A 26,665-nucleotide genomic window follows, 5' to 3' on the forward strand; every position below is an offset into this window, starting at 1 on the left:
CTCCCACAGGCAGAACATAGGAGACAAATGACTTTCCTCCCAAAGACCACATGGATTAGGACTATGAGATGAGGTGACACAGATCCTCAAGGACATACTAAAGCAGTAGCAGCGGACATGGCTACACCCCACCCCCACTCCCCACCACGGTCTGCCCACAGAAAGTGACCACCCTCATGCCCAAACAGGAGAACACTGTACAGAAGACACACAATTTCCATAGAGCTCTATTGTGGCATATAATAATAGGTACTCTATATAAATTAAATTAAAAATAAAGCTCCAGCAGGTTGCACAGGGTGGCTGTTAATAAATATATCTCTGGGTAATTGTGCCCCAAGACCAGCTCACGACCACTCTCCCTTGTCCAGAGAATTATACAAAAATAAATACAGGCTTGGGGAGGGGAGGCATGCCCAGTTCCATTTCTGAAAGTTTCTCTCATTCATACCATCTATCTGTCCCCTGTTCCTCTCCACTGGTATCACCACAGGGATCCCTGTGCTGACTTTGGAATTCAGAGACAGGGAGGCCTCTCTAAGAAGCAAAGGATCAGGGCCCCCTCACTGCACAGGCCAAATATCCCATCTCAACCCTCTGGAGATAGTGCAGGTGCTGTCCTCTTCCCGGGCCCCAATGAGGGGGAAGCCTGTTATTGCCAATTCCACAAGCAGCCCCTATGAAAACCATGCCAGAGAGAGGCACAGCACAAGCACCAGGATGGACACACCACTGTTCAGAGCCACAGGGACCACCACCAGCCCAGCCAAGACCCCCAAAGTCTGGGCCAAGGGCACTCGTAGCTGGGGAGGCAACACACACACACATTCTGCAGGGGCTGCTAGGGCATGAGACTTCTTTTGGGGCTTGAGACTTGGGCCTGAACCCTCTTCATCCTGGGAGCTCATGCAGGGCCTGGCCAGGCTGGAAGGACAGACTGCAGCCCCCAAAGGACCGAGGAGGCTGGGTTTTTGCCCCTGCCTAAGGACTGGAGCAGCTGGCTCCTTGACAGATATAGGAACCAAGCTGTCTGCACACTCAGTGGTAGACTCCATCAGGATTTTTGTCACGGCCTCCCCTGGGGAGCTGGTCACCCTAGCTATCACCCTATTCATGTGCAAAGAGTTGGTGTCCTTGCCCATTCCCTTATCTGGATCCCCAATGAACTGGCCCTCTGTACCAAGAACCACAGGGTTATCACATCCCGGGCCCTCTGCCCACGGGAGCCACACATCTCCCATAGTGGCTACCACAGAACGGGCCCCAGAGAGGATTTCCGGAGGCGATTCCTTGGGGGTGTCCTCTTCAGGGCTGGAGGGTGTAATGGAGAGCCCCTCTTCGCCCTCCCCCTCCTCATCAGGGTCCTCGGTGTCCTTGATGAGCTCCACACCACGCCCCAGCCTGGCATAGTGCAGTGTGATCTCCTCAGCCAGGGCACTGTTCAGGGCCCGCTCAGGGCAAGGCCACTTCAAAATCAGGTCACGATCTGTTAGTATGCCCAAGGGATGGCTGGGGGACACCCCCCCATCTGCGGGGCCCTCCCCACCACCCCCTACCCCACCTGCAGCCACAGCAGCCCTCAGGCGGCTCAGGTGGGACAGGTAGAGCTGCTCCAGCTCCTGGTCAATGGTGTCCTCGCCAACCAGCTCCTCCAGCCCACTCATGACCTCCAGATACCCAAGGGGCTCATCCATAATAGCCCCCACCACGGGGGCCTTTGGGCCCCCTCCATTCTCACTGGATACTTCCCATGTTGCCTCCACCTGCTGCTGGCTGGGTTCCAGGAGAGGCCCGGCTGCCCCCTCACTCGCATCAGGCCCCGAGGCCTGGTCCCTGGGGGAGCCACCTAGGCCACAGAGAGGGGAGGAGGGGGGAATCCTGATGGCTGGTGCCTGGGGGACCTCTGTGAAAGCCACAGGTGGACTGCTTCTGGGGATGTCACCTTCCTCTGGGGAGTTGCCAGTCACTGTAACTTCAGAAACCTGGAGCCATGGAGTGGGTGAGGAGGGAGGAGAAGGGGAGGGGAGGGGAGAAGAGGAAAAGAGAAGGGAATGAAGTAGAGGAGGGGATGGGATAAGCAGAGATAATGAGAACTGGTGACAGCCCACACCCAGCCCCACAGGAGTTTCCAGACAAAACTCCTTAAAGAGCCCTCTGTGATTCTCTAAACTCCGAAGACTGTCATCTATATTAAAATAACAAAATTAGACGGAGTAAAGGGGCAAATGGCTTCCTGCAGATGATAAAGCTGAAGAATTCAGTGGGCATCAATATCTGGTGAATGACTCCATCAGTAACAACTGTGGGTATACCTTCACAGTAAATCCAGAATATCCATACTAACTCATGATGTATTTTCTTTTAAAAAAAATTTATTTCCTAGCTCTGTCTCTTGTAAAGTCCTTTAAAAAATGATCAATCTAGTAGCAACAAGCACCTAGCACCCATATCTTGGCTTCTAAATAACATTCTCCACTAAAAGGAACCACGGCTCCTTAAAGAAATGGCTGTGTTTCAGGTTTGGGCAGTGAAAGTACAAGATGAGTCTGGGACATCTTGTCACACTAGAAGGTGAGGAAATACTCAAAGAGTGATGGAGACATGTCAAAAGGACTTAAGAGCCAATCTAAATAAGCTCCCACTAGCCAAAGATGATTCAATTTAACCATCAAAAATAATCAGTGCAATGGATTGAAACTCATCAAATATGTTTAAAGCCCATGTGTTGATAACAACACACATAAAACAAAAATCCTCTAATTGGTCACCTGTGGAGGAGCTCATTTATTCTGGAAACTGGGAAATAAAAGGGAAAAAATGAAGTATTTTTACTGTTTTCCCTGTACAAACTATACCTCAAGGTAGCCAAAAGTTGACGTGGGAAAGCTTTTTTTTTTAGAGAAGAATTCCAGTTAATAAATGTGGAGAGGGAATAATAGACTTAAAATATCACCAATTTGCAGCTTCTAAGGAAATAATGGAGGCTTCGTGGTGCAGTAGTTAAAAGCTAGGCTGCTAAACAAAAGGTCGGCAGTTCGAATCCACCAGCTGCTCCTTGGAAACCCTACGGGGCAGTTGTACTCTGTCCTATAGGGTCGCTATGAGTCGGAATAGACTCAATGGCAATGAGTTTGGTTTTGGTTTGGTTAATGAAATAATGGACCTAGGCAATAATAGTAGAGCTCTGGTGGTGCTGTGGTTAAGAACAATAACAATCAATGGCAGATGAAACCATTAGGTGATAAGCTAATGGAGAGGTCTGTGAGGGAGGGATGAGGCTGATACAACCTGAACTCACTGATCAATCTCAGCATCATAAAAAGAGACCTCCAAAACCACGTGCTCCTGGTAACTATCAAATAGGAAGTATACAGCACCAAAAAGAAAAAAAAAATCAAATCTGAATCTGATCAATCTTTTGGAGCTAACTACCAGTTTATAAAAAATATAGTGGACAGAAAAACACAATAAACATGTTTACAACTAGATATAATCAGCCAAATCCAGACTGTGAGAAACTCAACAGGACAAACAAGGTTTCTTCAACAAATAAATTGCAAGAAAAGAAAGTGGGGGAGAGGTAAACCAACGGATTTAAAAATTTCTAAATGGACACATCAACCAAATGCAATATGTAGACACTGTTTAGATCCTAAAACATTTATGAGATAATCAAAGAACTTTAGACACAGACCAAATATGTGATGATACTAAGGGATTATTGTTAATTTTCTGAAGTGTGATGATGGTACTATTGTTATATTTTCCTACAAGTTCCTAATCTTCAGAGATACAAACTGAAATATTTACAAATGAAATGATCTTTGGGTTTATTTCAAAATAATTCCACAGGAAATGGGAGGGGAGTAAGTGGGGTATAGATAAAGTAGGGTTGGACACATGCTGATATTTGTTGAAGCTGGGTAATGGGTATATATTGGCTCATTACGCTCATTTTCTCTACCTTTATACGTTTGAATTTTTTATAATAAAAAGCTTACATACATGCACAGACACACATACATTAACATACATCTCCACTACTGGTGGACTCTGGCTACTTCTCTCTACCTTCCCTGCCACCACGGTCATCACTTGCCTGAACTGCTGAAGTAGCCACCTCCTCACCTGTCTCCTACTTCCACCCTAAACCCTACTGTCTATTTTCCACACATTAGCCAGAGGGATCCTGTAAATCCTAAATCATATCACATCCCTCCTCTGCTCACAAATCTCCTGTGACACCCCCTCACTCACAGTAAAAAATCAAAGTCCTCACCATGGCCCACAAGGCCCTATGCGATCTGTTCCCTGCCACCTCTCTGACCCCACCTCTTATCACTCTCCCCCTACTGACTCTGCTCCAGGCACAGTGGCCTCTTCACTGTTCCTCGCACACAGTAGTCATGGCTCAACCTCAGGAACTGTGCACTTGCCTGGAATGTTCTCCTACTTTTCCACATGGCTCACTCTTCTCACCTTTTTCGGATCTTTGCTCAAAGTTTGCTTATCACTAAGGCCTTCCCTGGCTACCCTATTTAAAGTTGCAAAACCTCCCCCTAACATACATACTCCCTATCCCCTTTTCCTGATTTTTTTCATTAGCACTCATCATCATCTAAAATACCATATATTTTAACTATTCATTTTATTATGTCTCACTCCACTAAAATGTAAGTCCTATCAAGACAGGGTTTTTATCCACTACTGTATTTCTAGTGTCCAAAACAGTGCTTGGCACAGAGCAAGCACTCAGTAAATATTTGATAACAAATGAAACTTCTATAAGCCCACAAGTGTGTCCTTTATCACCACTCTTATTCAACATTGTATTGGAAGTCCTGGCAAGAGCAATAAGGTAAGAAAAGGAAATAAAGGGTATCCATGTTGGTAAGGGAAAAGTAAAACTATCCCTATTCATAGATGATATGATCCTATACATAGAAAATCCAAAGGACTCCACAAGAAAGCTATTGGAACTAATAGAAGCATTCAGGAAAGTACCAGGATACAAGATTAACATACAAAGATCAGTTGGATTTCTCTACATCAACAAAGACAATTGTGAAAAGGAAATCAGGAAAACAATACCATTTACAATAGCCCCCCAAAAGATGAAATACTTAGGAATAAATCTAACCAGAAATGTAAAAGACTTACACAAAGAAAACTACAAAACACTACTGTGAGAAACCAAAAGAGAGCTACATAAATAGAAAAACATACAATATTCTTGGACAGGAAGACTTAACATTGTGAAAGTCAATATTACCCAAAAGCAATATATAGACATAATGAAATCCCAATCCAAATCCCAACAGCATTCGTCACCAAGATGGAAAAACTAATCACTAACTTTATATGGAAGGGAAAGAGGTCCTGAATAAGTAAAGCTTTATTTAAAAAAAGAAGAACAAAGTAGGAGGCCTCACACTACCTGATCTCAGAACCTACTATATAGTCACAGTAGTTAAAAACTGGTACAATAGACACATAGAGCAATGGAACAAACTTAAGAACTCAGACATAAATCCATCTGCCTGTAGACAGCTGATCTTCGACAAAGGACCAAAGTTTATTGAATGGGGAAGAGACAGTCTCTTCAACAAATGGTGCTGTCAAAATTGGATATCTACTATTTCTAGAAAAATGAAACAGGATCCATACCTCACACCATACACAAAAATGAACTCAAAATGAGCACAATAAAAATTATTAAAAAAAAAACTAACTCAAAATGGATCAAAGACCTAACTAAATATAAAACCTAAAACTATAAAGATCGTGGAGGAAAATCAGGGACAATGCTAGGGGCCCTAATATACGGCATAAATAGAATACCAAACATAACTAAAAGAAGATGAAATAAATAAATGGGACTTCTCAAAAATTAAACCCTTATAAAGACAACACACAATACAGGAGAGGTCAGCACAACTCGACTAAACCAAAAGCAAAGAAGTTTCCTGAATAAACTGAATGCTTCAAAGGCCAGTGTAGCAGGGGCAGGGGTTTGGGGACCATGGTTTCAGGGGACATCTAAGTCAACTGGAATAATAAAATCTATTAAGAAAACATTCTGCATTGCACTTTGGAGAGTGGCGCCTGGGGCCTTAAATGCTAGCAAGCGGCCATCTAAGATGCATCAATTGGTCTCAACCCACCTAGAGCAAAGGAGAATGACGAACACCAAAGACACAAGGTACTTATGAGCCCAAGAGACAGAAAGGGCCACATAAACCAGAGACTACATCAGCCAGAGGCCAGAAGAACTAGATGGCACCCAGCTACAACCGATGACTGCCCTGACAGGGAACACAACAGAGAAACCCTGAGGAAGTAGGAGAGCAGTGGGATGCAGACCCCAAATTCTCGTAAAAAGACCAAACTTAATGGTCTGACTGAGACGAGAAGGACTCCAGAAGTCATGGTTCCCAGACCTTCTGTTAGCCCAAGAGAGGAACCATTCCCAAGACCAACTCTTCAGACAGGGTTTGGACTGGACAATGGGATAGAAAATGATGCTGATGAAGAATGAGCTTCTTGGATCAAGTAGACACACGAGACTATGTTGGCAGAGCGGGTCAAAAGCTGGCAGAATAAACAGAGAGTGGAGGGAAGGAGTGTGCTGTCTCATTACGGGGAGGGCAACTAGGAGTACACAGCAAGGTGTATATAAATTTTTGTATGAGAGTCCGACTTGATTTGTAAACTTTCACTTAAAGCACAATAAAAATTAAATTAAAAAAAATTAAACCCTTATGCTCAACAAGACTTTCCCAAAAGTGTAAAAAGAGAACCTACAGGTTGGGAAAAAAATTTTGTCTATGACATATCCCACAAGGGTCTAATCTCTAAAATTTATAGAAAACATTAACACCTCAAAAAAAAACAAGACAAATAATCCAATTAAAAAATGGGCAAAGCATATGAACAGACACTTCACCAGAGAAGACATTCAAGCTGCTAACAAACATATGAAGAAATGCCCGTGATCATGAGCAATTAAACCAAAAAAACCAAACCCAGTGCTGTCGAGTCGATTCCGACTCATAGCGACCCTATAGGACAGAGTAGAACTGCCCCATAGAGTTTCCAGGGAGCGCCTGGCAGATTTGAACTGCTGACCTCTTGGTTAGCAGCCGTAGCACTTAACCACTAAGCCACCACGGTCTCCCATGAGCAATTAGATGTAAATCAAAACTACAGTGAGATACCATCTCACCCCAACATTACTGGCATAAATCAAAAAAACAGAAAATAACAAATGCTGGTGAAGATGTGAGGAGATTGGAACTCTTATACACTGCTGGTGGGAATGCAAAATGGTACAACCACTGTGGAAAATGTTATGGTGCCTCCTCAAAAAGCTAGGAAATAGAAATATCTTATGATCCAGCAATCCCACTCCTAGGTATATACCCTAAAGAAATAAGAGCCATGACACGAATAGACATGTTCACTGCAGCATTATTCACAAGAGCAAAAAGGTGGAAGCAACCTAAGTGCTCATCAACAGATGAATGGATTAATAAACTGTGATATATACACACAATGGAATACTACACAACAATAAAGAATAATGACAAATCCTCAAAACATCTCACAACATGGATGAACTTGTAGGGCATTATGCTGAGTTGAATCAGTCAATTGCAAGAAGACAATTATTGTATACCCGTTGCTGTCAAGTCAACTTCGACTCACAGCGACCCAACAGGGCACAGTAGAACTGCTCCATAGGGTTTCCAAGAAGTACCTAGTGGATTCGAGCTGCCAACCCTTTGGTTAGCAGCCATAGCTCTTAACCACTACGCCACAATTACTGTGTAAGACTGCTATTATAAAGTAACAACAGAACGTTTACACACAGGGGAAAAAAAAAACCTCTTTGATGGTTACCAGGGATGGGAGGGGAAAGGAGGGAAAATTACCACAGAGATAGTAGACACCTGTTAATATTGGTGAAGGGAAAAGCAATTTACAATATGGGAGAAGTCAGCACAACACAACCAAGGCAAGAGAGGACACAGAGGAACTCAAGAATAAAGGTCAATTAGGGTAACTACTATAGTATAGACAATCCTGCAACAATAGAAGCAACAAACAATAATCTACAAATGGACACATAGATAGATAGATATGCCAAGAGGTGAGGAAGGGCATAAGGAAACACACCCACCGGCAGATACAGGTTCTGTGGTGGAAATTTCTAAATACATGACTGTAGGTGCTCCTCATATATTAATATAAACAATAGAGCACACAAGTGGCACAGTCAGGGAAACCTCTTAGACATAACTAAACACCTCACAGGATGAAGTTCCTAGGTTCAAAGGCAAAGGACCAGACTTGGGGGACATCTATGTCAATTGGCACAACATAGTTCTTAAAGACAATATTCTACATCTTACTTTGGTGAGTAGCGTCTGAGGTCTTAAAGGCTTGTGAGCAGCCATCTAAGATACAACTCTCTGTCTCTTCTAGTCCAGAGCAAAGGAGAGGGAAAAAAACTAAAGACTCAGGGAAGCAATTAGTCCAAAGGACTAATGAACTACATGAACCTACACAATCCTAAGACCAGGAGAATTAGATGGTCCCTGGCTACCAATACCAACCACTCTGACTGGGATTACAACAGAGGGTCCTGGACAGAGCAGGAGAAAAATGCAGAACAAAAGATCAAATTTACAAAAAAGACCAGACTTACTGGTCTGACAGAGACTAGAAGAACCCTGGAGACTATGGTCCCCGGACATCCTCATAACTCAGAATTGAAGCCACTCCAGAAGTTCACCTTTCAGCCAAAGATTAGGCAGGCCTGTAAAACAAACATGGGTCTGTCAGTTTGTCATACTGCAGGGGCTTGTGCATTGCTGTGATGCTGGAAGCTATGCCACTGGTATTCAAATACCAGCACAGTCACCCATAACAGACAGGTTTCAGCTGTTTCCAGACTAAGACAGACTAGGAAGAAGGACCCAGCAGTCTACTTCTGAAAATATTTTACCAAGTGAAAACCCTTATGAATAGCAGCAGAACATTGTTTGATATAATGCTGGAAGATGAGCCCCTCAGGTTGGAAGGCACTCAAGATACAACTGGGGAAGAGGTGCCTCCTCAAAGTATAGTCGACCGACCCTAATGACATGGATGGAGCCAAGCTTTCGAGATCTTCATTTGCCGATGTGGCTCGACCCAAAATGAGAAGAAACAGCTGCAAACATCCAATAATAATTGGAACAAAGTTCAAAGTATGAATCTAGGAAAACTGGAAGTTGTCAAAAGTGAAATGGAATGCATAAACATTGATATCCTAGGCATTTAGTGACCTGAAATGGACTGGAAATGGCCCTTTTGAATCGGACGATCATATGGTCTACTTACTATGCCAGGAACGAAAACTTGAAGAGGGAGGGCGTTGCGTTCATCATTAATAATTATATTTCAAGATCTATCGCTGTCAGTGATAGGATAATATTCATATGGCTACAAGGAAGACCAGTTAATATGACCATTATTCAAATTTACCTACCAACCACTAAGGCCAAAGATGAAGATATTGAAGATTTTTACCAACTTCTGCAGTCTGAAATTGATCGAACATACAATCAGTATGCATTGATAATTACTGGAGATTGGAATGCGAAAGTTGGACATTCAAAGAAGACGGTTTGGTAGTTGGAAAATATGGCCTTGATGATAGAAACAATGCTGGAGATTGCATGATAAAATTTTGCAAGACCAACGACTTCTTCATTGCAAATACCATCTCTTACCAACATAAATTGTGACTATACACATGGACCTCACCAGGCAGAAGACACAGGAATCAAATCAACTACATCTGTGGAAAGAGACAATGGAAAAGCTCAATATCATCAGTCAGAACAAGGCCAGGGGCCAATTGCAGAAAAGACCATCAATTGCTCATAGGCAAGTTCAAGTTGAAACTGAAGAAAATTAGAACAAGTCCACGAGAGCCAAAGTACAACCTTGAGTATATCCCACCTGAATTTACAGACCATCTCAAGAACAGATTTGACAAGTTGAACACTAACAACCAAAGACCAGACGAGTTGTGGAATGACATCAAGGACATCATACATGAAGAAAGCAAGAGGTCATTAAAAAGACAGGAAAGAAAGCAAAGAGTAAAACGGATGTCAGAAGAGACTCTGAAACTTGCTCTTGAACATCAAGTAGCTAAAGCGAAAGGAAGAAATGATGGAGTAAAAGAGTTGAACAGAAGATTTCAAAGACAAAGTATTATAATGGCATGTGCAAAGACCTGGAGATGGAAAACCAAAAGGGAAGAACATGCTCTGTATTTCTCAAGCTAAAGGAACTAAAGAAAAAATTCTAGCCTCGAGTTGCAATACTGAAGGATTCTACGGGAAAAATATTAAACAACTCAGGAAGTATCAAAAGAAGATGGAAGGAATACACAGTTACTATACGAAAAAGAATTGGTCAACATTCAACCGTTTCAGGAGGTACCATGTGAGCAGGAACCAATGATACTGAAGGAAGAAGTTCAAGCTGCACTGAAGGTACTGGCGAAAAACAAGGCTCCAGGAATTGATGGAATACCAATTGAGATGTTTTAACAAATGGATGCAGCACTGGAAGGGCTCGCTCGTTTAGGCCAAGAAATTTGCAAGACAGCTACCTGGCCAACCAACTGGAAGAGATCTATATTTATGCCTATTCCCAAGAAAGGTGATCCCACCAAATGTGGAAATTATCAAAAAACATCATTAATATCACACACAAGTAAAATTTTGCTGAAGATCATTCAAAAGCAGCTGCAGCAGCATATCAACAGGGAACGGCTGGATTCAGAAGGGGATGCAGAACCAGGGATATCGTTGCTCATGTCAGATGGATTCTGGCTGAAAGCAGAGAATACCAGAAAGATGTCTACCTGTGTTTTACTGACTATGCAAAGGCATTCAACTGTGTGGATCATAACAAATTATGGATAACACTGCAAAGAATGGGAACTCCAGAACACTTAAATATACTCACGAGGAACCTGTACATAGAACAAGAGGCAGTTGCTCAAACAGAACAAGAGGATACTTCATGGTTTAAAGTCAGGAAAGGTGTGCATCAGGGTTATATCCTTTCACCATACCTATTCAATCTGTATGCTGAGCAAATAATCCAAGAAGCTGGACTATATGAAGAAGGATGGTGCATTAGGATTGGAGGAAGACTCATTAACAACCTGCGTTATGCAGATGACACAACCTTGCTGGCTGAAAGTGAAGAGGACTTGAAGCACTTACTGATAAAAATCAAAGACCACAGCCTTCAGTATGGATTACACCTCAACACAAAGAAAACAAAAATCCTCACAACTGGACTGATGAGCAACATCATGATAAATGGGGAAAAGATTGAAGTTGTCAAGAATTTCATCTTAGTTGGATCCACAATCAACACCCATGGAAGTACCATTCAAGAAATCAAAAGACGCATTGCATTGGGCAAATCTGGTGCAAAAGACCTCTTGAAAGTGTTTAAAAGCAAAGATGTCACCTTTAATTAAGGTGTGCCTGACCCAAGCCATGGTGTTTTCAATCGCCTCCTATGCATGTAAAAGCTGGACAAGGAAAAAGGAAGACCGAAGAAGAATTGACGCCTTTGAATTGTGGTGTTGGAGAAGAATACTGAATATACCACGGACTGCCAAAAGAACAAACAAATCTGTCTTAGAAGAAGTACAATCAGAATGCTCGTTAGAATCAAGGATGGCAAGACTACATCTCACATACTCTGAACATGTTGTCAGGAGGGATCAGTCCCTGGAGAAGGATATAATGCTTGGTAACATAGAGGGTCAGCAAAAAAGAGGAAGACCCTCAATGAGTTGGATTGACACAGTGGCTTCAACAATGGGCTTAAGCATAAAAACGATTGTGAGGATGGCGCAGGACCAGAAAGCGTTTCATTCTGTTGTACATAGGTCACAATGAGTTGGAATCAACTCCACGGCACCACACAACAACATAAAACAAACAATAACACTCTGAGGAACATGCTTCTTAGATCGATCAAGTATAAGAGATCAAATGGGCAACACCTGCCCAAAAACAAAGATGAGAAAGCAGGAAAGGACAGGAAAACTGGATAAATGGACATGGGGAACCCTGGGTAGAAAGGGAATGGGGAGAGTGCTGACAATACAAGATTGCAACCAATGTCACAAAATAATTTGTGTATAAATTTTTGAATGAGAACCTAATTTGCTCTGTAAACTTTCACCTAAAGCACAATAAAGAAAAATCTTAACACAAAAAAAAAATTTCTATAAGCCCAGGTGAATAATTGCATTCTACCCCTTACCCATGAGGTTCTGATTTCTGTGACCTCCCTCTAACCTAGGGTGGACCCAGAGTGAGTCAGCTCCTACCACCCAGCTACCCAGCTGTGGCCATACTGTGAGCCTCCTACTGAGCTGCCCCCCAGAGGCTACAAAGGCCTGCTTACCTGAAGTGTCATCTGGGGCCATGGACGTAGAGGGGTGGGGGCCACCAGGGGACCCACTGACTCCTGGACATCAGGATACTCTGCTGAAGAAAAGAGAAAGGCAGCATCGGGGCAAGGCAGATTTACAAGCAGGCCTGATTTGGTTACGTAAATCTGCTATTTTAGCCAATCAGCAGTTTTGCCTCTGAAGCCTTCTATGAGTCGAAGGCAAGCGATCCCTCTTAATTTTTATAGAAATAAAAAAGGCGGTGGGGGGGAAGAAATGGTAAATATGAGCTAAAACTCCCACAGCTTGCCAATTGCTTACCCACAGCAGGGACATTACCATCTATGCTCTTCATCCTCAGCTCTTCCTCGTGAGGCCTGTGGGGCAAAGAAGAGAGTGCATGGGTCTGACACCCTGAAGGGTCAGTTCTGCTACCACTAGCACCTTCTGAGCCTCTGAGGTGGCACCATCTTCACCTGACAGCTGCTGTTTTCTTTTCTGCTGTGTCTTTTTATCGCCTGATTATAAACCTCCTACATACTCATCATTGTAGAAAATTTGTAAAATACAGGGAAGTATAAAGAAGGAAAAAAAATCACATATCAGCCATAGGCTACCAACATATCATTTTTAAAAATTTCATTCCAGGCATTCTACGCATTTTCTAAAATCATTTAGATTCTACGTAGATTCATATGTGGTTTTGTCCACTGAAGAAGAAACATCATTATACTTTTGTAAACATTTTACTTTTTTAGACTGAGCAGCTAGGTTTTTTTCCCTTCTTTTTGCTATCACAAATCAAGCTTCCACAAGCATCTTTGGGTACAATTTTATCAATATTTTGCATCATTTCTTTAGGATATATTCCTGCCTGTGGAGCAAACCACCTTTTCCAAGAAAAGGCAGGGGCAGAAGGCTGTGGGGCACAAGCAGCAGCAGAGAGGAGGGAAAGCAAATGGAGAGTGGGAAGGGGTCAGCAAGAAAAGGAAGTAACCTGAGATCAGAGTCATGGGCTCCTACTCCCCACCCCCAATATCAGCCTGGCAAGTCACTTGATCTTCCTCAGCCTCACCTTCCTCAACTGTAAAATGAAGCACGGGGGAGCCAAAAGAAATGAGGGTGTAAAACCCCTAACATCAGGGCCTGGCCTGGAGCAGGGACTGAATCAACAGTAGATATTTATTGGTCTTGTTTCCTCCTTCACCAGGCAATTCAGATGCCAAGACCTGAGTGACCTAAGCCAAGGGTATTTCAGCCACATCCTGCCAGGGGTGAGGGCACAGGCATGTGTGGAAATCACTGCTCTTATTCTCACAACTGAGTATCAAATATCTAGAGATGAAGGCAAATGAGGGAAGCATTAACTAAAACATGTTCAGAGAGCTGAGAGGAGGTGAGGCAATTGCTCAGATCCTGTTCTTCATAAAAGTCAACATGATGATGTTGACGTTTCTGGAAATGGTTGAAACCTTGCGAAAACTCGTAATTAATTACCTTCATAGAAACAGGATATCACTAAAAAACCCTTATATATAGTATGCAGTCAGCACTGTTCTAAGTGCTCTACATTTATTACTCTTCACAACAACCCAATGAGATAAAACCCAACCCAGTGCCGTCAAGTCGGGTACTTATAATTATCTGAAGTAGGCAGTACTATTATCCCCATCTTACAGGTGATGCAACTGAGGCTGAGTAAATGTCTCAAGGTTATGTAGCCAGGATCCAAATCCAGGCCTTCTGGCTCCCAAGTCCATGTTCGTAACCAACAAACTCCTGCTTCTTGGAGGAGGGAACTGGGATCTTACCCCAACCCCATCTATAATCCTTTCTAGGAGCAGAGGGAGGCATCAATAATAGGCTCCCTCCTCCCGCCTTCATGCAGTACTTCCTTTGGACCTGATTTTTCCCCACATATTTACTCCCAGTTTCCCTGCCTTCTTGAGACATGTGGCTAGGAGACAACTAGACACAGAAGAAGCTGCAAGAACTGCTTTTTATTAGTAGACTAGGGGAGAAAGCTTGAACCACGTACACGGGCGTAACGTACAGAAGCATTGGAAGGGACCGTCCATCTTTCTCTGTGGACCAGAGCTCACACATACCACCAAGCCCAAGCCCATTGCCATCAAGTAGATTCCGACTCATAGGGACCCTATAGGACAGAGTAGAACTCCCCATAGAGTTTCCAAGGAGCACATGGTGGATTTGAACTGCTGACCTTTTGGTTAGCAGCCGTAGCCACTGCACTACCAGGTTTTCCACACATACCACCAGCGTTATCTAAATCAGACTACTACAGGGCCTGGAGTAAGGGACTCTGAGAGCCCAGCCAGCTCCTGTACATCACAGATGAGAAACGGGGGCTCACAGCAAGAGGTCCTGTACCAGTCACTCAGTGGATTTAAAATCCAGGTCTTTGGATTTATGACTAAGCACGATTTCTACTGGGCTGCTTACTGACTCATTTTGTTGGTGTAGTGTAGTCCTTCATTACTGAAAATATCATCTTCCTAGGATCTTCTAAATCAAGCCTCTTCAAGAAGACCCACAGACAGAAAGCCAGCCCTTGCTCCCAGGGACACCAGGCTCACCTTCCCCTGCCATCTGGCCCAGTTCTAACATGTACAACAACCAGGTTTCTAAAAGCCACTACAGAGTCATAGATGCATGTGAAAGAGAAATGCGAAACTCAGGAAGTAGCCAGCCAACATGAAAAGAACTCCACAATTCAACTGGAGGAAGAAGAGAGAAAAAAAGCAAATGCCAAATAAATTCTTCCTCTCCCAGAGCATCTCTTTAACAGAAGAGGAGAGAGAAAGGAGGGGGACATCCAAACATCAGGTCAAGCGATTCGGCCAATCCCAAGATCCATGAATGAGCAGAAGTAAACAGGTCACTCTCCCCTTCTCCAAAGTCACAGAGATGAAAGCAGGAGGCACATTTATTATTGTTCACTTCTTCCAACGTGGGCCCTTCTCACTGATACAAGTCATTTGAAAACCTTCACATATATCACTCAGAGCAACACCCTTCCCTTTTTACAAACGTGGTATCTGAGGCTCAAGGAACTGAGTCTCTATATCCACTAACTACATACCACACTGCTAACATCTAAAGACAGCTCCATTTTGAAAAGAGTTTGAAATTGTGGGTTAAAAAATAAAACCCACTAAATATCCCTGAATTGCCTTTTACGGTACAAATTCCGGGGCAGCTATAACTTTAATCAAAATGAGGATAGTAAGAGAAATCAAGTAAAAACGTATACTGACTCACTAATCAGTAACAGAGAAGAGGGGTTCTTACAAAAATGGGGAGAGAGGAGATTAAGAACAAAACTGTACCTACTGTGCGTGCCTATTGATTTTCAAGAAGGAAACCTGATCTTTGGCACCAGTCACACAAATGCTACATGGCATCTCCTCAAGGGCAGTGGGCAGCAGTGGGCCAAGAGAGCATGGTACCAGTGTACACAGACCTGGGCACATTTTGGACACGAATTAGCCTTCTCAGATGGTGCTTGGGAAGATTAATCAAAATGGTGCGGCCACAGAAGGAGCCATCTCAGGCCTGCACACCAGTCTCCTGAGCATGACAATTCCTCCTGCCATCAGGAAACTTGAAGGCTGCTGACCTAAGACAGTACAGGAGAAAACCAGGCAGTGAGAGCAAAGAGGTGCCATCGCCCCCAGTCTTGGCCAGCCAAGACAGAACAGAAAGGTGAATTGCCAGAGACAGAGAGTGAGCCAGCAAGAGAAGCAAACCCCATGGAGAGAAGCAAAGCAGACTTTTGGAGCAGTCACTTCACTGCCCTCACCGCCACAGCCGCCCAAGGCCTCTCTTAACACCCTCAACATTCATGTTTTCAAAGAACTTCGCCAGCCCAAAGTGGGTCATGAGCTGAAACCCAAAGGGAAACTCAGCAGACCCCAGCAACTCTGTAGTCAACCTGAAGATAATGCTGACTCCCTGAGGGACAGGTAGCTTCAGAGACCTGCCCCACAATACTCAGAATCCTGGTTACCCTGAGCCATCTTTCTGAAAAGAACAGGGTTTGAAGGTGGCTGTGAAAACCACCACCAAATTACGTGGGGCATTGCTTTGCCCGCCCCAACAGTCTGTGTCAGCCTCGACTCCAAGATTCGCAGACAGTTCAGGGGTGGGGGGAGAGTTTATTGTGCTATAAGCTTCTTTCACCACAGTGCCTTAATTATTTTGGCCATGTCCCACAGTAAGAAATACCTTTTACATCACAACCCAGCACACCCATACATGTGTAAATATATATACATGTAACTGAAAAAAGTTCAAAAACAGTATTTACCTTTACTATATTTTCTCTTTTATATGTGACACACTGATATTTCCTGTTATTCCTTTTTAGTATTTGTTTGATCCAGTATATTGGTTTCGCATTTCAATAAAGGGTCATGACATGCAATTCTGAACAACCCCCGTTTCACCACCTAGCAGCTGTGTAACCTCAGGCAAGTTACTTAACCTCTCTATGCCTGTTTCCTCATCAGTAAAGAGAGGATAATAGCAATACCTACCTCAGAAAGTTGAGAGGACTGAGTAAATACTGGAAATTCACCTGCAAAGTGATTAGCACACAGTAATCCCCTCCAAATTCGCACTGAGGGAATAGGAGGCTCTGAAAAGGAAAGCAACCTGCCCAGCACTGCCCAACTGGTAAGACATATCACCCAGCCTCGTGCAGCAGTTAAAAGCTGGGGCGCTAGAGCAGGACCACCCTGGCTCTGCCACTTTCTTAGCATGTGTCCCCATCCCACGTCCTTAACTATGATGCCCTACCGGTTTTCTGCAGAATAAAGGAGGATCACTTTCACAGTAAATTCGTACTCTCCCAACAACTAAGATAATCTCTGACCCGTCCTGTTTCAACTTTGGTTATTCTGGGTTTCCAATTTAGATATCAAGTTGGGTCCTATCCATTCCCTTCCAAGCGTACCTAAAAAATACTGAGGCTTTACTGTGCATCAGCCCCAGTGCCTGGCCCTGAAGACACAATGGTGAGCACACCCATCTATGAAGCTTACAATTTACTGTTGAGAGAAACATTTAAAAAAAAACTCACACTCATTCTTTCAGCAAACATTTATTGAGCACCTGTTAAGTGCCAAGCACCATGGCAGGCCCTGTAAGAATACAGTAGTGAACAAAAGTAGACCATGTCCCTACCCCTCACGGAGCTTACAGTCTAGCAGGGCAGAAAGATAGTCATCCAAAAATCCCCTAATGAAAGTCTAACTACAGTCCACGCCCTTAGAAACAGAAAGAATTCCCTAGAACAGGGAGCCTTGGCCCAGACTGCAGGGTCAGGGAGGGCTTAAGGATCCACAGGAGGAAAATGAGCTGGGGGTGGGTAGGGCAGTAACAGCCTGTTCAGCAACACCGTGGGGAAAGTGATGAATTCCATCTTAAACAAGGTGAGTTTGAGCCATCTTTGGGACATCAGCCAAGTGGACACACCAAATTTGCATATATGAGGCTGAAGGAAACAGCATGGAGAAAGAGAGGGACAGAGAGGTAAGAGGAAAAGCAGCAGAGTGTGGTCCCACAGATGGCAAAGAAGAGAGTGTTTTTAAGTAGGAGTGGTAAACCACTTCAAGACGAAAATCAAACTATGTGGAATTTGGCAGACGCAGGGCGCTGAAGAATACATGGAGATGAGGATGTGAGGAAGGCAAGTGCAGACAATTCTTTATGGGTGGGGGAGGGTGACTAGGTGCTGTCCTGGAGCAGCGGGAAGAAAACATGGGGCCAAAGAATACTTTTTTAAGACAGTAGAGACGTTAGCATATATAAAGAACGGTCAATAGGGAGGATGGAAGTGAAGAGGGCAATTGAAAACATGCCCGGAAAGAAAGGGTAATCTGTCAGGTTCTAGAACAATGGCAGAAAATGGGACCTAGAGCACAAGTGGAGGGGCTGCTCTCAGGGAGGAAAAGGGACCCCTTCTCACCTCCAATACAGAGGAGGGAATTCAGTTTGCAAACTGTGGGGAGTTCCATTCCTTATGGATTCTATTTGTTTTGTGAAGTAGCAGATGAAGTCTGAAGGTAAAGAATATTTGAGACACATAAGAGACAACAGTGGATCTGAAAAATACAGTAGGACTGCCAGGCAGGTGGAAAATGATCCTGATTTTGTAGTGATGTTAATCTGCTCTGCTGTATGACAGTCTCTAACAGGGCTTGTCTGCTTAGCTGTCACCAGTACTATGAAAAAAACTGGGGGTCTGAGGAGGTTGGAATGGACAGACTTCCCTAAGGAAGTCCTCTTCAAACTGAAGGATCAACACAAGCTGACGCAGGGGAGTTAAGACAAACATTCCTGGTGAAGAAAACAATAAGCAAAGGCCTTGTGCAGGAAGGAGCAAGGTCCCTTGGTAACAGAAAAACCACAGTGACAGGAGCTTAGAAGGCAGAGAGTGGTGTAAGCAGACACTAGAAGCAGGTGGAGGGCAGATGGGAAGGGGGCAAGAGGAGTGCTCGAAGGCCATAGTGAGGCTTTCCTGGTCTTTATTTTTAAGAAAAATAGGATACTTCCCAACGGTTTTAAACCAAGGCAGACAAGGAGTGCTCCTTCCCACACCAGCCCTGAGACTTTGGACTCTGGAAGCCTCAGTCTGTTCATCCAGGAAAAAGGGATAAAAATGGTCTATTTCACAGGGAATGTTGGCAGAATTAAATGAGACTTTGCATCAAAGTACTCAGCAAAGTATTTAGCAAAGAGCAGGGTCTCTGCCAGTTTTCTTACAACCAAACCTTCTATACCTGCTCTTCCCACCCAGTCCCACCACATAGCCCTTTGATGTCATAGGACCGGTCTGCATGTCTTTTTTCCTTCTTGAACCTAGCACTGGGCTCAGAACATAAATGCTTGTTGATGGGTTAACTCTAAGCTTAAGGATTACCAAACCTGGTCCAGCAACCCAAGGAATGCAGCCATTTGGGTTTCTGAGATGTTCCTCAGTGCCTACCACAGAGCGTCTCTCATGCCCCCACCTAATGTAGCTGTGCCCAGCACACAGTGGGCCTGCAGCCAACATTTCCTGAATGTGAAGCCCTCTACAATGGGGCTCCCATAAGTAAAGAATATCCCCTTAGATCCTCCACCATTTCCCAAGAGGGTTGGGTCACAGGAGGCAGCTGTTCTTCAACAGTACTCTAAGTCACCAGCAGCACACAGGTTTTAAAAGAACATTAAGTTAAAATATACTCGCCAAGAAAGCCACCAACCTACAAAGAAAACCTTATCGCTGATCTTGCAATGAGCACCAACCTCCACTTTGCAAGAGCTGAGATCAAAAGATAAAGAAGCTATCAAAAAACCATCTGCCCACTTAAAATAATATCACAAGTCATGTTGGGAACCACAGACCTGGGGCGATACCAAAACAATTGTCTGAACGGGCTGCTTCAATTTCTCCTTAAAACCACCCATGTATTTTTAAAGAAAAACACCCTCTCCACCCACCATGGCCCTGCAAGGTTTTGATTTCTCTGTTCCCTTCCCTTCACACTCTTTAAAATGACCAAACTCTGGTACCCAAATTATCATGTATTACAGTCAGGGCTCCCACGACAGCTAGCTGGGATGATGACGTGGGAAAAGTAATAGAAATGAAGACAATTGTGGGAGTGGGGAGCTGGAAATGCTCTATATCTTAATCTGCATGGTTGTTACAGAAGTACATACATATGAAAAAAAATCCACTGAGCCATATACTTTAGTACATGTTACTGTACATATAAAACAAAACGGTGGGGGAAATGAAGGTGAAAGGAAAGCATGACATGCTGGGAACACCAGGCATGAAATCCAGAATCTGCAGGAATCCTGTCAGGCGTTCAAGAAGATCAGCAGTAAAAACTTCCCTACCATCTTTTACTTGGTCCTGTCACTCACTCGCTGAGTAACCTCGAGCAAGTTTGTTCACCTCTCCGAGCTACATCAGTTTCCCCCTCTATTAAACGGGGATAATCATAACACCTACACCACACAGCATGCACAGCAGGACTCAGTGGGAATGAACTTGTAGCTATTAGTAGATCAGTAAACGCTGGCCACTACTATCTTTTGCAGATACCGCTATACTTCAGTTAACCTGTCCCATGTTTGCTGTGTCTAATCCAACCAAAATGACTATCATTCCTCTTAGACAGATGAGGAAACAGGCAAGACCACACAGCTGGTGATGAGCAGAGTTTAGGAGGGGAATCCAGGAAACTGCATGTAACTCCCCACATAGTTATACAGTGAAACCTGTGAGAGCCAGAACTAAACAGGACTGTTTTGTTTTTGAGTCTCTGCCTTTGACAGAGTGCAGTCTTACCACTTGCCTATCACTATTAGAAGATATTTGAGTGTTCCTTCTCTGACAAGTGTCTGCCTTACACAGGTTCCGACTTTCGCAGGTTTTACTGTACTAGTCAACACCTATATGCCACTACGAGCCAGGCTTGGTTTTGAGTGCTTTTACTCATATCCTATGAGGCAGGTACTATAATTATCTCCATTTTACAGATGAGGGCATTGACGCACAGCGTAATTAAATGACTTGGCCAAGGTCACAAAGCCTTGTGGCACGGCTGGGATGTGAATCCAGGCAATCTGATGCCAGGATTCACACCTTTACCACCATAAGGAAAGTCATGCTGCCTGCACCCCTGAGACTAAGTCTCAGGTTAAGGTGGGGGCTCACAGGTCAGTAAGTGGGTGTTTGCCAGCTTGCTTACCTACCCAGGCACATCTGCCCACAAGCCCAGAGCTGGATCTTTCTGAACCACTTGCAGCCTACAAAGGCCCTGCCAGGACCAAAAGAACAGCAGATTCCACAAACATCTTGCTGCAGCCAGCTTCGGATCACAAGCATATACAAGGCCCAAATAGCACATTCTCATTACCAATCCTCCTTGGTGGCTGCAGTGGTTAAGAGCAAGGCTGCTAACCAAAAGGTCTGCAATTCGAATCCACCAGGTGCTCTTTGGAAACCATATGGGGCAGTTATATTCGTCCTATGTGGTCACTATGAGTCGGAATCAACTCAAAGGCAATGGGTTAATCCTCCCAGGAGCAGGTTAATGTATGCATTTCCCACATGTGCAGGGAGAACCTGCTTAACCCAGGAACCAGGCTAGACTTGGGTGACCCCAAAAAGAATCAGGTTAGCTACTGTCCTTAAGGAACTCATAGCTTGATGGAGGAAACCTAGAATCTCAGATCAGGGCCTCCTGGAGGTGTAACTGGTTCTTTCTCCCAGACCCCGAATGATCACATATAGTATGGCAAAACACAGGGGACAGAAGCTTCAAGTCCAGGCCCCATGTGGTTCTGATTCTGCCAGAGCCACTGCTTCCCTGTGAGAGCATGGGCTCAGGTTCTTACCTCCACAGGAGGCCTCAAAGCATAACAGTAAGGAGAATGCACAGGCTTCAAGGTCAAGCGCCATCACTTCCTCAACCAATCGCTCCACCTCTGGAACCTTGGTTTCTTGCTCTGTCAAATGGGGATCAGAATTCCTACACACTACACTGGGAAGGCCCTTGATTCACACTATCATGTCACTGAAGTTCTCTCCAGGGTACCCATTGGCCATCATTTACACCAAGCTCACTCACACCTCAGGACCTTTACACTTACTGTTCCCTCTGCCTAGAACACCCTTGCCCCCATGTGTATATAGCCGCTCTTCTTTATCATTCAGGACTCAGTTTAAATGGTATCTCCTCACAAAAGTGCCCTTTTTTCTCCAAACTCTCTCCCCCCCTATCTGTGCATAACTTCTCTTTATCATCCACAACTCACCTCCTCAAACACCCTTCCTGAACAACCTGCATAAAGCAACAATTCCCTCCCAGTCTATACCCTTACCCTATTTTATTTTCCTCTCCACAGTTAACCTTATCCCTATTTGTCTTATCTTGTTTGTTGTTTTTTTAAACTGTCTCCTATAAGAGCCTGTATGATCCTTGAGGGCAGGGAAGATGTCTGTCTTGTTCAGGGCTTTTTACCATGGAACTCAACAAATACTTATTGAAATGAGTGAAACCCCAACAATTAAAACCGTGCCAGCACATGTCTGGCCTCCATTACTCTTTGACTGACTGACTGCGCCCTCCTCCCTGTCCTGGGGAGCACGCCTGAGGAGTTTCTGGGCCAGGATGCTTGTCCTCCATTCTAACAGAACTCTGCGTGGGCGGAGGTGGCGCTGGCAGACATTACCTGCGCCTCACCGGCTTCATGCAGCTCTTCAGCTGCCTGGCCTCAGCCTCCACCGGACCCTGGCACTCAGGCTGTGGCTCCAGCTGCTGCTGCTGCTGGGGCAGCCCTTCGGCATCAGTGGGTGTGGGAGCGGGTGCGATCCGGAGTAGAACTGTATAGTTGCGGCCGTGGTTGTTGGCCCAGAAAGTGCCCTCAGGGGTCTCATAGCGCACCACGAAGTCCAGGCGCGCCCCATCGCCCGCGCCCTCAGCAAAGGGCAGCTGGAAGGCAAAGCGGTCAGTGCGGCCGCCGTCATCGGGCGAGGAGGCAGACACCTGGCCAGGGCCCAGGCCAAGGCCCGGATCCAGGATGGGATCTCCTGGCGCTGTTCCTCCCGTTCCTGCCCCCGGCGGGCTGCGCGGTACATATCGCGCTGGGTGGTCGTAAAAGGAAGCCCAGCCGTCGTGTGAAGCCCGCACGTGCACCGCCTTCTCGAACGAGCGGTTCAGCACACGTACCAACCCGCGCAATACCGGCGGGCGCCCCCCAGGCACCCACACCCCGGCACCCCCGGGTACTGCTCCAGGAGGCGGCAGCAGCGCCTCCAGCTCCACCATGACGCGCCCCAAGCGCTCCAGACGGCCCAGCGCGGGCGGCAGCGAAAATGTGGGCACCAGATAAAACCCCCGGTCAGCGGGGATGGGGAACTGCGGCGAGGGCTCGGGGCAAGGCTCCTCTTCCTCCTCCCCTTCATCCCCATCCTCGCCATCGTCGTCCTCGTCAACCACGCCGCCGCCGCCATCTTGCCCGGTCGCCGCCATCTTGCCCACCCCGGGCCCGCCCCACGGCCGGTAGCGGCGCAGTTGCGCCAGCGGCAGCCCCAGGGCCTCGTCGGCGAACAGCACTCTCCGCGGGGCCGCCGCCGCCTCGGCCGAGGTGCGGGGCTCCCCCGTGGCTGGCGAGGGGGGCGCGGGATGCCGCAGCAAGGGCTCCACAGGGGCCGTGCGCGCCATATTGGCGGCGGCGGCGGCGGCGGCGGCGGCGGCACCGACGGCACCGGCGGCGGGACCACCGGGGGCAGGGCCTGAAGGGGAGGGCAGCCAATGAGAAGGCCAGCGCGGGAGGGGTATGGCTCACTGGGGGCGGAGGCGGTCAGATGAAGACAGTATAGCAGGCAGCCAATGGGGAGCTGCGTGCGGGCTACGTAACGGCGAAATGAGGGCGGGAGTAGCACGAAGCCAATGGGGATGCCCGAAAGTGGACGGTATAGGAGATGGGATGATTAGGGAATCAATGGAGAGGCGGGAATGGAGTGGTCGGAAACGGAATGAAAAGAGCAGAAGTGGGACAGCCAATGGAAAGTCTGAGAGGGAGTGGTATGTGGGCGGCGGGGAAAGTGGACCGGCTACAGGCGATGGAGGCAGCAGGGAGTGAATGGAGAGGCCCAAAAAGTAAGAGATCGGTGAGTTGCATAGGCAGTGGGATGGAAGCTAGAGACAGCGAACAGCCAATGGGGAGCCGCGCCTAGTTGGCGTAGAGGCGGGATGACGATGATGGCTGCTGCCGGCCAATGGGGAGTCTTGTGAGCGTGCACTTCTCTTTGAAGAGGTGGTGACAGAATGGAACTACCAATAGGGAGGCTAGAAGTAGCCCAAGAGGCGATGTGTGAGCGGCCACAGTGGCTGGACCAGAGGGAGCAGAGCCAATGGGGGTGGCGGATGGAGGGGGAGTGAGGCCGAGAGAAGGCGGAGAGCCAATGGGGGACCCATTGTGAGGGCAATGAGCCTTCAAGGGGCAGTGCTAGGACGGAATGAACCAATTCGGAGACAGAAAGTGTAACGGAGGAAGGGAAGTCGTGGAGGTGGGACGGGAAACAGCACACGCAACGGGGCCGGGGAGGGTGTGGACGGTGTAGGAAGGGATGAATAGCCAATGAGAAGGACATGGTGCTTCAGCAGAACCGGGACTATTGGGTGGTCGGGGCGATGGAACCTAGGATGCAGGCAGCCAATTGGAAGAGCATACCCCTTGTGGTTGACCTTAGCTTCTCCCCAGCCTTCCACAACTCCGCATTGCACCTGGCCCATGAATGCCCACAGACCCTGAGGGTCTGGACTGCACATTAGTGTGAGACCTAAGAAAGCAAAGAGGGCTGGTTGATTGAACACGGGAAATCCAGGGTGGAAAGGAGTGTGCTGTCACATTATAGGGAGAACAACTAGGGTCACATAACAATGTGTGTATACATTTTTGCATGAGAAACTAACTTGAACTGTAAACTTTCGCTGAAAGTACAATTAAAAAAAAGAAGAAAGCAAAAACAGTCCCCCTGTCCCAGTTACTGGGTTACCCCTTCCTACCTCCCAGCCTTTGCTTGAATGGTGCCACCATCGGAGAATGCTCCCAGCATTCTTCAGGACTGGAGGCCATTGTTGAATGAATGGCCAAATTGAGATTTTGGCGGATTAGCTTCTTCTTACTTCAGCTCAGCAAACACTGATCCTGACTGTATGCTGCCAGGAGTTAACTGGGCATGTTGGTAAACACTGGTTAAATCACAAATCAAAGCCCTGCCCTCTCTGCCCAGCCCTGCACTCCACACTCCACAGTGGCCTCACTACCCTTCTTTGTGTCCCCTGTCTTTGCTCCCACTGGTTCCTCTTCAGAGAGTGATGTTCCTCCTACTTCCTCCACCTAGCATACGCCTACTACCCCTTTGAGATCTCACCTCCTGTGGGAACTGAGTTGTAGCTTTTGTCTACTGTTGGGCCAAACGCGTCCATTCATACATTTCCCTCCCTTCTGTGAGGATTTCTTGAACACCTACTATATGACAGTTTCTGAGCATGCTTTTATCTCATCTAACCCTCACAGGGTCCCTAGATGGGAAGCGATCCCCCAGCAGACTTCTACCTCCTCAGGTCTGTGGATGGGGTCACAGGTTAGGAAGAAATATGTTCAACTGCAAGTAACAGGAAACTCACAAAATAAGGAGGACTTATCCAAGATAGAACGTAGGCAGTCCAAGAACTCATTCTTGCCCACCCTTTTTGGGTACTGTCAGTGTCTTGGTTTGGCCCCAAGACTCATCCGTCAGCAAATTCTATCAGCTCCCCATTGACAATAGATCCAGAATCCAAACCGTCCTTACCACCTCCACTGCCAGCACCATCACCACTCACCTGGGCTACGCAGTAGCCTCCTCCTCATTGGGCCCCCTGCTTCCACCCTTGCCCTCCAGGTTCCATTCTACACTCAACAGCCAGGGGATCCTGTTAAATCCTAAGTCAGATCCTGTCCCTCTGCTCAGAACCTTCCCATAGCTCCTACCTCACTCCGAATAAAAGCCCAAGTCCCTACCATGGTCAACAAGGTCCTGCATGGCCTAACCCCCTAGTCTCCTTTCTAACCTCACCTCCTACCCTCTCCCTCTTAACCACACCAGCCTCCTTAGTAGGCCTTGAACGAATCAGGCACACTCCCACCTCAGGGCCTTTGCACGGTTTCCTCTGGAGTTACCCAGGTATCTACAAGGCGCCCTCCCTTACCTCCTTCAAGTCTTTGTCAAAGGTCCCCTTCTCTGGGGACTTTCTCTGACCTCTCTGTTTAATCCTGCCCTCTCTTTCCCTACTCTCAGCCCTTTCAATCCCCTTCCCCAAAGCCATCCACAAGGGAGGGTACAGTCCACTATAGAGAGGAAGCGGTGACCTCTACCCCTTTCTGCCCACCTGGTCCCCCAGCCCTCATTCTCAAGGCTCCTGGCTCTTGCAACATCACCATTGCCCCTCCCTGGCTTTCGCCCTGCTCAAGTAGCCTCCTGGGACTCTGGATCCCCACCCTCACTCAGTTTTTCTCCTACCTCTCTGGCCACTCCCTCTCAAGGAGGAAGTGATAGTAAGGGAGAGACAGTCTGGACAGGGTGTAAGGAGGATGCAGCCCACATTC

At 46.2% G+C, this 26,665-nt stretch overlaps 1 protein-coding gene across 4 annotated transcripts; it reads right to left on the reverse strand.

The window, feature by feature from the left end:
- Window positions 1–225: 225 nt before the first annotated feature.
- Window positions 226–23,898, reverse strand: PPP1R3F (protein phosphatase 1 regulatory subunit 3F). Of its 4 annotated transcripts, none has more exons than XM_049872544.1 (4): window positions 22,742–23,898; window positions 12,824–12,861; window positions 12,499–12,578; window positions 226–1,982 (listed from the first exon to the last, which is right to left on the reverse strand). In XM_049872544.1, the coding sequence occupies exons 1-4, from the start codon at window positions 23,731–23,733 to the stop codon at window positions 678–680; spliced, it is 2,415 nt and encodes an 804-aa protein (XP_049728501.1). In that variant the 5' UTR covers window positions 23,734–23,898; the 3' UTR covers window positions 226–677. The 4 variants fall into 4 exon arrangements, with proteins under 4 accessions (XP_049728501.1, XP_049728500.1, XP_049728499.1 ...); XM_049872543.1 differs by having other exon boundaries at window positions 12,499–12,581; XM_049872542.1 differs by having other exon boundaries at window positions 12,806–12,861.
- Window positions 23,899–26,665: the final 2,767 nt, after the last annotated feature.

Source organism: Elephas maximus, chromosome X (genome assembly GCF_024166365.1).
Source record: "Elephas maximus indicus isolate mEleMax1 chromosome X, mEleMax1 primary haplotype, whole genome shotgun sequence".
NCBI lineage: Eukaryota > Metazoa > Chordata > Mammalia > Proboscidea > Elephantidae > Elephas > Elephas maximus.

Coding starts and splice junctions, on each gene's coding strand:
- PPP1R3F (XM_049872541.1), bottom strand. CDS start 23,733: ATGGCGCGCACGGCCCCTGTGGAGCCCTTGCTGCGGCATCCCGCGCCC. Junction 12,582..12,805: donor TGGTAATGTCCCTGCTGTGG/GTAAGCAATTGG, acceptor TCTTTTCTTCAG/CAGAGTATCCTGATGTCCAG. Junction 1,983..12,498: donor GGCCCCAGATGACACTTCAG/GTAAGCAGGCCT, acceptor CCATGGCTCCAG/GTTTCTGAAGTTACAGTGAC.